Source organism: Chenopodium album, chromosome 13 (assembly GCF_948465745.1).
Source record: "Chenopodium album chromosome 13, dcCheAlbu1.1, whole genome shotgun sequence".
NCBI classification, from domain to species: Eukaryota; Viridiplantae; Streptophyta; class Magnoliopsida; order Caryophyllales; family Amaranthaceae; genus Chenopodium; species Chenopodium album.
The window spans coordinates 2,464,567-2,478,016 of record NC_137846.1 but is presented as its reverse complement, the minus strand read 5'-3'; the positions used below and the strand labels follow the sequence as shown (position 1 = coordinate 2,478,016).

General features: G+C 34.8%; 3 protein-coding genes across 3 annotated transcripts; 1 reads left to right on the top strand and 2 right to left on the bottom strand.

Annotated features, from left to right (window-relative positions):
• Positions 1-334: 334 nt before the first annotated feature.
• LOC145574224 (uncharacterized) lies at positions 335-2,342 on the bottom strand. The gene has a single exon (XM_081631966.1). The coding sequence runs from the start codon at positions 1,970-1,972 to the stop codon at positions 704-706; it is 1,269 nt and encodes a 422-aa protein (XP_081488092.1). The 5' UTR covers positions 1,973-2,342; the 3' UTR covers positions 335-703.
• Positions 2,343-3,330: 988 nt separating this feature from the next.
• LOC145574228 (uncharacterized) lies at positions 3,331-6,685 on the bottom strand. The gene is made up of 4 exons (XM_081631970.1): positions 6,376-6,685; positions 5,833-5,984; positions 4,481-4,585; positions 3,331-4,150 (listed from the first exon to the last, which is right to left on the bottom strand). The coding sequence occupies exons 1-4, from the start codon at positions 6,448-6,450 to the stop codon at positions 3,652-3,654; spliced, it is 831 nt and encodes a 276-aa protein (XP_081488096.1). The 5' UTR covers positions 6,451-6,685; the 3' UTR covers positions 3,331-3,651.
• Positions 6,686-8,378: 1,693 nt separating this feature from the next.
• Positions 8,379-13,185, top strand: LOC145574230 (uncharacterized). Its single transcript, XM_081631973.1, has 6 exons — positions 8,379-8,536; positions 9,462-9,549; positions 10,598-10,662; positions 12,211-12,279; positions 12,364-12,413; positions 12,607-13,185. The coding sequence occupies exons 1-6, from the start codon at positions 8,465-8,467 to the stop codon at positions 12,716-12,718; spliced, it is 456 nt and encodes a 151-aa protein (XP_081488099.1). The 5' UTR covers positions 8,379-8,464; the 3' UTR covers positions 12,719-13,185.
• The last annotated feature ends 265 nt before the right edge of the window (positions 13,186-13,450 follow it).

Genomic DNA, 13,450 nt, shown 5'->3' with positions numbered 1-13,450 from the left:
TCTTGACAATCAATTTGCTTTTTATCCCACTACCTTGGCACAATAATGAACTTCAAAAAAGTAAATCTACAAAAATCACAAATAGCCACACTTCGTTTGTCTTTCCGTTATCATTCTTCATGATTAACCCACATTACATAAGTGTCAATCAATTCATAATCCAAAACATAGATTTTAGTAACCCACATTATATGTAAACAAATTCACTCTTGAAAACCAGTCAAAAATCTTTGGAACACTACTCTTTAGTAGCAAGCTTGAAATCAATTCTCATAGAACGAACGATGAAATCAAATGGATTGCCGAAAGAGAAACTAGTTTTGACACCAAGTACTTGTTTAGGGTACAAGTCGAAAAAGTTTTATACTTCATATTGGCAATCTAACCTATTTAGGAAGAAAGATTTGCATTTTCGGAGTACCATTTATTTAGTAAATCTTTAACACTAATGACATTTAAAAAGGTCACGTCGTACATGAGTTAAGCTTGGACCAAAATATTACGATTACATATATGCATTTGTTTTAGAGTGAATCCGAGCATAACCTTTTTTTTCCATCGATGAATAGAAGTGCTCGTAAACCATCTCACTAATTTATAGCAACAAACACAAACTCCATCTTTAACTAGATTAGAGTATCTTCTAAACACTAATCTTGTTACCTTAAACCATTTACGAAATATTGAAGAACTTTATGCCATTTCAAAAAAAAGCCCGGCTACCATAGAACACTCTTGAACCATCCTTCTTCTTGTTCTCAACATCCAAATCATTGTTTCTTTCCATAATTCGAATCACATTCCCGGCGGTTTTATTATCCGAGCTCGAATCGAGTTCCATGGGCAGCTTCATATTTGCTAAGGACTCAGTAAATTGCTGCATGCTCTTCATATACATATCCACAATTTGCTGCTGCATTGCTGCCTGCTCCACCTCAAGGCCTGCATTCCTCACTCGATTTGAAAAAACCCGGCTTGTATTCCCATAACCTGAACTTTCACCTGTACAATCTTCAACTTCATTGATTTTCTCTCTTTGATCACCAATTCTAGCATCACCATCTACCTTACTCTGGCTCTCCCCTGTTTCAGGTTGTGTTGGTGTTGGTGTTTGTTGATCACTGGCTGAATTTGAATCAGCCGTGTTTCGGTCATCACTTAGGCTTGTTGTGGAGCTTAGAATCCCAGAATTTCGATTACTCTCATCCCGAGAATTCTCGTTCTCGTTCTCATTCTCTTCTGAAGAATTTCCTGCCATTACATAATCATATTCGGCTTTTAAAGCCGAGCCTAGATGAAGAAATGAGCCTAAAGAACAGGTATTGGAATTAAAAAATTCAGATACCATCACTTGATCTTCTGTTGCTGCATTAATATCTGGGAATTCAACTCTTGAATAATCATTTGGATCAAGCAAAACTACTTCAGAAGAAATAGATGAATTCCCTGAGAAATTGCGAAACGGGTTGTTCGCAGAGGAATTCAGGGGAGAAACAGAGGACAGGCTTGTTGAAAGTGAAAGACTCAATTGAACAGTTCCAGCAGGTGAGTGAAAAAGATCAGTAGAAGAAAGACTGAAATTTTGACAGCTTATTTTACCTCCTTGGCTAACAATCTGAGGAACTGGGACTAAAGCAAACCCCAAAAGCTGATCTTCAAGCAAGTTTCTAGCTCTACTTAGCATCCATATCTCACATTTGAGAACAGCATCTATTTGCTTCACATTCAACTCCAACTTCTCTTCGAATTCAGGGTTCTTACCTCCTCCTACGACAACCCGAGTCGAAACCATTTCATCCGGGTTGTAGGTAAGGGAGAATTTAGAATAAACATCTTGGTTGTCATAGATGCATATGTTGTGTATGTTCCTAGCATGATGTATAAAGATTTCTAATTTCCCTGAGAATTCGACTCCGTTTTCAGGATCATCAGAATGGTAACAGAATCTGGATGATTGATTCAAGGATTCCATCAAGAAAAGAGCATGAATAATGGTCAAATATGTATAGATTGGATAACAAATGAGAAGACTAGAAAGGGAAGAATTGTAAGAGAAAAGTAATCTATTTATAGAGAAAGGTGATGTATAGTTTTCTAAATAGTTGATGAAGAAGCTAGAAAAATAGTGTCTTTAAGTCTTCTAAGACAGTTGGTGATTCTTAAAGTATGAAGAACATAACAACTTCAAGTAAACTCAAGACAAAGCAGAAAAAAATCAGTCGAAAAAGACATACAAGAACTGGATACAGTGGAATGGAAGGAATTTGAGCAAGTTGAGGTGGGTGAAGGTAGTAGGTAGAATGGGAGAAAATGAATTTAGATAGTGATGTTATAGGAATATAGTGTCACTCTTCTCTTTCCACCTTCCTTTTTATAGGCCTATATTCTTTTTCCCATCTTTTTTAGTGTTTTTATCAAAATAGCTCCGTTTCTAATTAGAGATGCGCAAAAAATCCAAATTTAACAGTTTTTCGTTCCAAATTAACTCCTATCTTATACTTGTATGAATAATCCTAAATTACATATACATATCAGGAATATAAATAACGTTCATTGAAATGGTTATATGAGATGGATATACCATCCTTCGAGAGGGTATGATATTTGTACTATACTTCGTATATATTAAAAATAAATAAATAAATAAACAACATAAATAGAGATATTTAAAGTAGAGGAAGAGAGAGAGAGAGAAAGACCTTTGCTTTGCTTGACAATGCAGCTTCCACTTCATAGTGATGAGGCCTTCCTCCACTGAAATGTAAATGGGGTTGTCCCACTTATTGACCTTTACTAGGGTTTTGATTACATCTCCAATTCTCCATCCACAATTCACAAAGTTACTACACTTTCCTGAGCTGCAAGGCAAGCAAATTGTCCAATTCACTCACCAAGAGTGTCAATACCAACAAAAATGTCTGTTTCAAAAAATAAATAAATAAATAAAAATGTGATAAAGTTATGCTTTAGGAACTAATGATCTTCATTCACATAAATAATTTCGATTAGTTACATATCTACTGCCATGCACAGACATTTGACTATCGAATTATGCTGGAATATGATGGGGTAACAACCAGCACCAAACTCCAGTCATAAACACAGGTTGAAAATGTCCCGTGTGAACGGAATCTCACCCACAGATAGTCAAAAATGGAGCGCGGAGAGACTAGTCATATCACAAGCATTGTCGTAGCAGCTGTATGTAAGTAACTACGTATGCATGTAAATCATATCTATTCAAATGAAAGACTATTCAAACAAATAATTCCCATGAGAAAATTCGCAGACAAGTAAACGGGTAAGAAGAGAAAGAAGAGGGCAATGGAAGAATCCAAAGATATACACTAATGCACTTCATAAATGTGTCAGCTGAAAGAATTATTTACAAGAACAAATCCAAAGAATCCACAAGAACCAAGTTTAAAGGTTATTGCAATATCTTTCTTGAAGAAGTTCCAGCCCAGAAATAAAGGGATGATAACTAAGGTACTACTTGCAGAGTATATGATTAAAGAGACCAGTCAGCTATGGTGTCATTATTTTACATAGCGGAAATTAAGAGACGGAAGGTACTGTACAAGGGATGCTGGTGGTGAGGTGACACAGAAAGCCGCTGGCTTGCAAGGTACTTTTCACAACACCCCCTTATCAGCTACTCCTACCTAACCTAGCCAAATGCTGTTGATGTTTTGCCGCAGCTGCCTTGTCAGCAGCTTCGCGCTTCAGTGCCCTCTTGGCACGTCGCCCCATCAAATCTTTTCCAGCCTCTTTCTTTTTGGACGATTCAGAAGAGCTGGCATCTAAATCCTTATCCAACTCTTTCTGTTTGCGCTGACGGGACGAACTAGCGCCTGAGTTCTGAGAATTTGATCTAGGGACGGGTCTTGCCTCCTGGCGACCTGCCCTTATGTAACCATTATCTCCCCACCTCCGGTTGCCAATGCGAAGACTTGGTGAGCTATGAAAATAAGCATCCTCAAGATCCTCATCATTGAGATCCTCATATTCATATTGATATTGGTATTGATAATAGAATATATCATCCAGCTCGTCATGAAAGTCATCTCGATGCTCCACAACTAAAGGTTTAAACCACGAGGCTCTCACAAGCAAGCACACACTTTCTTCAAGCATGTAGTCATGCAAGCTGCAAGATGAAGAGCAGCAGAACATAAGCAAACTGCACATGCATGATGCATCATGCATCCAGGAAAAAAGCGTGTAACTCTGATCCTATCTCAACAGCATAGCAGTGTATAACAGGTGAAACCAACACCCTTATGCCTTATCTCTGCCTACCAATGTGAGAGGGGAGAGGGGAAAAAAATCATACGATAGCTAACATAAGATACACTAAGTGACAGGACAAAGTGAGTACCTTCCCTGCAATATTTAAATTCTTATATAATCTGTACCTTCTAAAAGGGGACGGGGCAGGGGTCGGAAGGAAATTACTAATGTGTTAAGATTTCAATACCTTCCATCAAGCGCACGATGAACACTGAGGGATTCAAATGGATTTTTGCACTGCGGACATTTTGGATTCTCATGATATGTTGCCCATTGCAGAATACAGTTGACACTGAAAATGCAGAAAATCACCCAAAAAAACATCAATAAACTTCCTGAGTTACTTAGGTAAATCAAGTTAAATCACAGGATAATTTAAACTTTTCATGATCACAATAAAATAAGATGACAGTTTGCTTCAAAGGACAATGGAATCCAACACCAGTTTGAACGATTCCAGAAGAAGTTTTCCATGCAGTTTAATGTTAATAAATATAATGGAACTTTTAATATAAATGTGCATACTGGCCAAAAGAAAATAATCCCTTTAGCTTCTACTAAAAGCCCTAGTTTAAGGTGGCATAAAAATGTGTCAGAACATCTTTTGGCTGTGCTTAACAACCTTTATGACAAAGACATGCTGCTCATACACTAACATAATAGAATCAGATAAGAATTAGAACAACTACAGGATGGCCTGGATCCCCTCAAGTACTCCAAGTGCTCATAATCGTACTAAGCACTAAAATAATTACTACTTCATATTAAACAACAAATGAGCATGCCCCATTTTATCCCACATCTCCCAGGTGAAGTCTACAAATATAACAAGCTTTTCTTCCATAACAGTTCAAGTATAAACTTAACAAAGAAAATAGATTCCATGCTCCAATAACCAAGTGCACAAGTAACAATATCTTCCTTTTACAGCAGTCAAAGAATAGATTTTCGTAACAAATACCTAGTCTAGCTCCAGAAGTTCACCAACAGTTTATAATTACATCACAATTACTCAATAACCCGATATGTTGACATTATTAATTAACCAAACTCATTAATACAAATAAATTCTACCCTTCTACTTGATACAAAATCAAAGTTTCAACTTCCTAACAATTCAATAGCGAGAGCTGTACTTCATTGTTCATTCATACATTGTACAAAAAACAGAGCATGATTCGTGAAAGTTATAAGGACTTGTAATTCTTAATATCGGTATATACAATCACAACCATCTGAATAAATCCAATCAGTTACACTTGATGAGATAATCACAAATACTGGCCATATATTATGCTCTTCTGTGGTTTGTTGTCGTCACAAAATCTATATTTACTTATACAAATACAATGGCATAAATTCTCCCAAAATGCACAAGTTTCATATAAAAGATCAACATAACAACACATTGCAAATCAATCATATTCATATAAAACCAAATATCCAAAAGATCAATATAAACACACAAAATTAAATCAAATGCAGAGAAAACAAAATGTGAATGAAAAATCGTGGAAAACAATAAGAAAGGAGACAAACCAGTAAACATGCTCGCAACCTTTAACAAGGGCAGTTTCTTGAAGCTCAATGTCATCCAAACAAATGGCGCAGACACCATCATTAACCACCGCAGCCACAGCAGAAACCTCACCCCCTTCATTTTCTTCTCTTTCCTCCTCCTTCATTTTCTCCTGTTCCACACGATTACCCAGAAAAATGATCAATAAATTTTGATCAAATAATCCCAAATCCCCAAATCTAGATCAGCTCGGATTAAAAAAAATGCCCTAATTAATCAATAACCCAGATGCTAAAACCAATCAAATAACCTTTCCAAATTGGGATCAATTTAAGCTAGAACCCTAATCAAATCGATCTCCCAGAAGCCAAAATCAATAAACAACCTCACTTTCCCAAATTGGGATCAGTTACAGAAAGAAAACCCTAATTAATCAATTACCCAGAAGCTAAAATCAAACAAACAATCTCAAATTCACAAATTGAGATCAATTTTCGACAAAAATACCCAATTAATCAATGACCCAGAAATTAAAATCAAACAAAGAGCTTAACTTTGTTTACCTGATCTAGGATGACAAGCTGGTTGTTGAGATCGGTAGTAAAGGTTTCGTCAACAAAGGCGGTGAGTGAAGTCATAGCTTTAAAAAAATGGAGGATAAAAATAGAAGAGGAGAGAGAAAAAAGGGGGTAAATAAATGAAATAGCCCCAAATTAGAAACAAATTAAAGGGAAGGAGATAGAATCTAAGAGGGTATAATTCTTATACTTTTTCCAGATTCCTGCAAATAAAAAGAAGGAAAAAAGTACAGAGAAATTGGAGAAGAAGGGAGAAGAGGAAAAAGTCCCCTCCCCTTTTTTTTTTTTTTTTTTTTTTTTTTTGAGGGATAAAAATTGGAAATGTAGTGGTTGATATTAATTTATACCAGTCAATTTCCTGGGTTTTAATTTTTTTTTTTCACCTTTGAAAATGAATTATTTAATGATTTATTGATTATTGCTCCAAATTAATTGGGGGTCATTTGGATTTTTTTGTGGATGTGGTGCAAAATTCAGCTTGGAATGTGCCTTCAATGCCTTGGGGTCTAATCTGCTTCCTATGGGGGTAATCTAGAATGGTTGTCCACTTTTTTTTTTTTTTTTTTTTTTTTTTTTTTTTTTTTTTTTTTTTTTTTAGATTTAGGGCCTATTCTCATACGATTATTTCAGTTTAGTTAAGCTCTAATAAGTTCAGTTTAGTTCAGCTCTTAATTTCCTTCTCTTATAAAATATTCCTTTCAGTTCAGTTTAGCTTAGCTCCTAATTTCCTTCTCTTATAAAATATTCAGTTCAGTTTAGTTCAACTCTAATAAGTTCAGTTCAGTCAATGAGAACAGGCCCTTAGGTCTTGTTTAGTTCACCTTATTTTTACTTATTTAAAAAAAAAAAAAAGTTCAGATCAGAAAAAAAAAAAGTTCAGATCAGAACATCGTTTTACGTGTGGCTTTTTATCGCTAAATATTTTTACTTTCATATTGAAAAAAATTGTGAAAATTACATATTAATAAACTATATATTATTACGAATCTAACAAGATTCCACTTAATATATTTTTTACCTATAGATTATCGTACACTTAAAACCAAAGTTTGATCAAATTAGACAATCAGATCAAATCAGCAAAAATAAGGTGAACCACACAAGACCTTACTATCATCCCTTTCGATTGTAACTTTGATCGTATATTCTTGTAAGTATAAATGGAACAAGACCAAATGAGTGAACATTAAAATGTGAGAACTTATTGTAATCGTCTAACGATAATAAATATTAACAAGTGTAAAAATTTAAAGCATCTAAAAATTGGTTACACTTTTGAAGTTCTGATATTAGGTGAGAAGTAACCATTAGCCATTTTACATCACTCAATGACTAATAAAACAAGCCACAAGTAGGGGTGAAAGATTGTCTTCAATTTGAATTTGGCTCAAATTCTATGAAATTTATAGTAGAAATTGGTTTAAAATATTAGTTCCAATTCATTAAGAAACTTGACAAAGTCTCCTCAAATCCAATTCAATCCATAAATAGGTAGTTTGGACCCAATTCAAAGACCCAAATCAATAAAAAACATCCATATTCTTTTCATAATGACCCATGACTTCTTTTCATACAATACAAGAATATAAGAAATAAAAGTTACAAGAATATAAGAAATAAAAGTTTACACTAATAAACCCACTTTTGTACACTATGCTTATATAATTTAATCAATAATATTTTTAACTATCAATAATAATCGTCCATGAACATGACTAACACTCAACCCTCACGTTTTTTTAAACCAAAATATTTGGAAGTAAGGGAGTAGGTAAAGATATCCCTACCTCCAAATACTCGATTGGTAGGATAAGAACTTCATCTAAGATAAGTTTCTTACGACTCTTACCAAGTGAGTCAATAATACTCTGCTGGTAGAACCGTAGAAGTATTCTGTAGGTGTTTGGTAGTCTTGGCTAAAATTGTGTTGGCTAAGAACTCGATTTAACAAGGCCCATTGTTTGATTGAGGCAAATGTACACAAAAGGTTTAGGCAAAGCCCAGTGTAAAAAAGAACAAACTTAGAACTCACCCAAAACCTCTTCTTTCTCTCTCCTCTTCTTCTTTAAAAAAAATGGGCGTCGACGATACTCCGGCGACTGAGATTTCACCGGAGATGGTGGAGCAAATTGAAGCCTTACTTGAGGTAATTATTTACTTAGATCGTAAACTATCTTATATTATTTCTTAATTATTTGCTTAAATTCCTTTAATTAAGCAATTAATCATCCCCTGTTTTCAATGCTATTCATCATCATACTATGATTATTTGATTCATGTTGAAAACATATGAATTTGATACCCATTTTGGAATTTTATTGTACCCTGTATAAGTTTATTTTATACTTGTATAAATGAAGGATCTTGCTAATTAATTTTTGTTTTCTAGGTTATATCAGTGACATTAATATTTGTGTTGATTAAAGTAATTGGTGTCTTCATGATTATGTTTGATGAGTTTATTAGCAGGAGAGCATATAGATGGATTAGTATGTTGCCTAATTTATTTATTTTTGGTTACCCATTATTAGTAACACCATCAAAATTGAATAAATTAAAGGATATTAAAATACATACAAGTAGTTGAATTAGGCATCAAATTGCACAAAATTTTGATATGGTAATTTTAATTAGTTGTATAAATGACATAGGGAGAGTATAGGTGTTAGTATGGCTTAGTGCTAGCTAGAAGTCTGGAACATCTACAGCAGTTTCTGGTTCATGGAACTAATGAGGGAACATAATTTGTTAAGTTAGTCCACTAGGCACTAGTGCACCTGTGTTCGGGACATCGGGTTCACTCGTTCTAGAGCATGGTGTCGTGGTTCTTTGGGGTTTGGGTGGGCGTTCACTATTTTGATTCATGTACCCACTTAATCTATTACTAGAGTGGGCACATTTTTAGGGTAGGGGAGGTGGAACTTGGATTTTAATCCCTTATTTGTGCATTTTGTTGGCCTAAATCCGCAATGTCATATCATAGAATTTCATTAGTTGGATGGCATTTTCTTATTCCCACTACGGAAATTGGTGGGTTGCATTACGTGACAATCTTTATTTCCATTTCCTAGGCAGCTAGATATGATGATCTTGATGACCTGAAAGAGTTAGAATCTGCTGGAGTCTCTCTTAATGCCAAGGATTCTCAAGGCCGAACAGGTTTGATTGTCTTTATCTCAGTTTTCCTTCTTTTTATACTTGTATTATTGAATCATTGTGATTTGGCATGATATCATACATCAATTTATTCATGTCTGGACTGGAGTTTTTGCAATCCAATTCATTTCTGTATTGCTACTTTGTTGCAACAAGCCAATGTTGGATATTGTCCCCCTACACTTACAGACTTACTTAGCAAAGAGCTGATTTGGGGTTCATATAGTACTGCTTGGTTGTTCTGTTGCCTATTCTCGTTTGATCTTGCATTTCTGTTAACCATGTAGTCACACAATGAAGTTGTATATTCTGTGGCTGCTGTTCATATGGTACCAGAAAACTGCCATTTATTTGTGATAGGTTGATGAGGACCTTGTTGTAGTCTTTTAGATTCTCTAGTCCTTTTACAATATTATTCCATATCTAGTTTGGAAGATAAGGGAGGCTATACCTGAAGGTGAAAGTTATTGGCCATTTGTGTTTTCCGTTTTTTTTTTTTTTTTTTTGTTTTCAGTAATGTGACTAAATGTGTCAGTTCTGCCATTTACAGGCAAAGACATGTACGTTACTCTGTAAATAATGTTCTCGAATTGGGCCTCATGCCCAGACTACATTGATTGTTAGTGAGGACCAAATCATGAACTTACCATCCCATTGCTTTCACAATTGTTAATTTTTGCTTACATGGCTGTAAAATTATCTTATTTGTTGATTTAAAGCCCTTTGTATCTTTAGTGTACCTGCTAATATATCCTTATGCTCTTTTAGATATCCTCTATGATTATTCCACCAATCCACCCTGACATTGCAATTTTGCCTCATTATTTTGCCATATGCATTTGGCAAATAAACACGTGTGTGGCCAGCTTCAAGCTTGAGAAAAAGCATGATTGTGATTAGTGACTTAGCAGTGTCAATTAAGTGATTGGTAGTGGACTACTAGACTCTATGTTCTGCCAAAGCTCTTGTCGTACTAAGATTGATGCCTGCATCACTTTTATCTTCGCATGTCAGTCTTTCGTTTCATCGTCCTTATTATTATTCAATGCAGCTCTTCATATGGCAGCGGCCAATGGTCACCATGGCATTGTCGAATACCTTATAAGTAAAGGTGTGGTAAGTAGATTTAATCCTTCCATAATTTACATGATTAGTAGTAGTGATTAGTGAGTGTGCTTGATCATTCAATAGAATTGAGATTTAATAACACCTAAACACTAGTCAATTTTGTGGTGTGTTCTATTAGAGAATATACAAAATGCTGCGGCTTCATCTTCTTGATTAGGCCCTGACGCCATGTTCATTTCACCTTATTTTTTCTGAACTAAAATCATTTTTGTTGAATTGAAATTAATTTTGCTGAACTCAAATTATTTTTTCAGAACTTAAATTAGTTTTACCGAACTTTGAACTGAACTTATTTTTACTAAATTAAAATATTTGTATTGAATATTGAGCAAGTTTAGCCCCAAGTTTTAAAACTTGGATGTGACATCATTTTTTGTAGTCCCCATTGAAAATGATGTCATCAAATTCTTGTTAAGACTTGTCCAAATTTATCACTTTATCCTTAAGACTCAAATATATGACATATTATATGTAGAAAAGTGTAAAAAAAAAAAAAAAAAAAAAAAAAAAAAAAAAAAAAAAAGGATAATAAAAATAAAATTGATGTGGATCCCAATCTCAAGTTTTAAGTTGAGTTTTGGAATTTCAAGACTCAAGTTGAGACTTGCTTGAGATTTAAAAAGAGAAATGGGGAAAGTCTTATACATTAATCTTAAGACTCAAGATGATGATGTCATCCCAAGTCTTAAGACTTGGGGCTAAAGTTGCTCTTATTTTATTAGTGAAGAGAACAGGGCCTTACTCCCAACTTCTCACTTAACATTGTGAGTGCTACATATCAAGATACTAAAGATGGTGCGTAGACAAAGTGATGATCCATCATAGTTAAATGGTTATAAAGAGATTCAATTCAGGCATACTCAATCATGGTTTATTGAAAAATCAATCTTGCGTATTCAATCATAGTTTAGTGATGAATTCTGGTAGATTCTAGCACCAACTGTAGACTGATGAAGTTGTCTCTCATAGGCTTATAAATCTTAGTATTAACACTTAAAAGGTCCAAAAAATCATGCACTGAACCATGTTTGATGATTCTCATAGTCATAATCTGTTTCCGTTCACTTTGGGCACTTTGGTCTGGATAATTCACTTATTTTGGCTGTTTGTGCACATCATCATGGTTTTATAAATGGCTCCAATCGTTCCCTTAGTCATAGTAGGGCTAGGCACTTGAAGCAATTTGTTGTTATAGATAATGGTCCTGTAAGCTGTATCTTTCTTTGTAACGAACCTATTTGCTAACATATTCCATATTCAAGCTTGTTTTGCTGAGAGTTGTTTTGGGATGGAGGTGACCTTTTAGAAAGTTTCCCTGGGGACAAACAAGTGAGAGTATAATTTGTTGGAAGGACATCTTAGTCTGTGGTGCTTGTTGTTAATCCTGGAAGCAATCTTTTTGTATCTATTAATGGTCCGGGAGACCAGGAGGTGGTCAGGGTGTTACGGTTCTTGTGCAAATCTCAGCTTATTCGTATTTATATGTATTGTTCCAGAAACATCTATTTATCTGAGTCATTCTTCCATGTAACACAGGATCTAAATTCTTTGAATGAAGAAAAGAACACACCTCTTCATTGGGCTTGTCTGAATGACCGCATTGAGGTACTAATTAATTACAGAGTTCATATACTGTATTACGTGTCATATTCATGAAGCATTCACTGCTGATTAACTGCTCTGATCTAGGTGGTTAAAACTTTAATTTTGGCTGGAGCAAATGTCGCGATCCTTAACAGGTACGACTATCTTCTAATTCTGTTTATTGGTCCGATTTGAAATGTTCAAGCATTACACAGTAAACATTGTATCCATGTGCTAGAAAGTTGGGAAGCATACCATACTTTGGGTGCTAATGAAAACTCAGTTAAAATTTCTTTAAAGTCTAGTGAAACAGCGTAATGAGTTTAATCCATGTTTTGAATAATTTAGCCATGAGCGCACACCAATAGACGAAGCTTTAAGTAAGGGGAAGATGGACATGCTCGATGCCATCAATTCAGCTGTGGCTCAGGTGGAGCTCAGTGGAGCAAGCATCTCATAACAAGAAACATTTTTAGTCACCAAAGTTCCATATAGAGCTTAGACCTCTCTTAGGGTTTCGAGCAGAAGTTATTTGGGAGCATTGCATCTACACAAAAAACCAAATTCTCACTCTTGTTTGAGCATCAATCATTTTATATGATTTCTACCCTAATGTTTTATTTGGCCCTCTAGCAACTACTGTGAAATTGTCTTTATGTAATCCTTGGCTACATGTGTTTTGGCCTTTAGGGATCAAACACAATGTGAAAACTGATAATCAGAGGAATGGCATAAAATGGCGGTATCGCCGAATTTGTAGTAAGACAGTCTAAAGTTGTTAGTTGTTTGTTAAATTTTCTTTACTGTTAAAAGCTCATGACAGGTTTTTGTCTGTTGGCTTCCTAGGTCTAGTTACTATATACTTGTATATGCAAACTAAACAGTGCCAATTTTCTAACAAGACAATCTAAAGAAACTCTGTAAACATGTTTGATGGCATGATATTAGTGGCATGTTATCTCACTACTAAAATTCTGGTAATGAACAAGGAGTGAATGATCTTAACATCTTATAGCAGCGAGCTTAATTTAATTTAACATTAGCCAAAGTAAATTAGATGAATTGAGCAAAAAATCAAAACGTGTCGTTTAAAAAAAATAGAGTTATAATTATGCATATTCTTAAATTTGCAAAATGGAAAAAAGCTGAGTACAAGATTGCTGCGGATAAGATGAGGACTACATGAGATAAT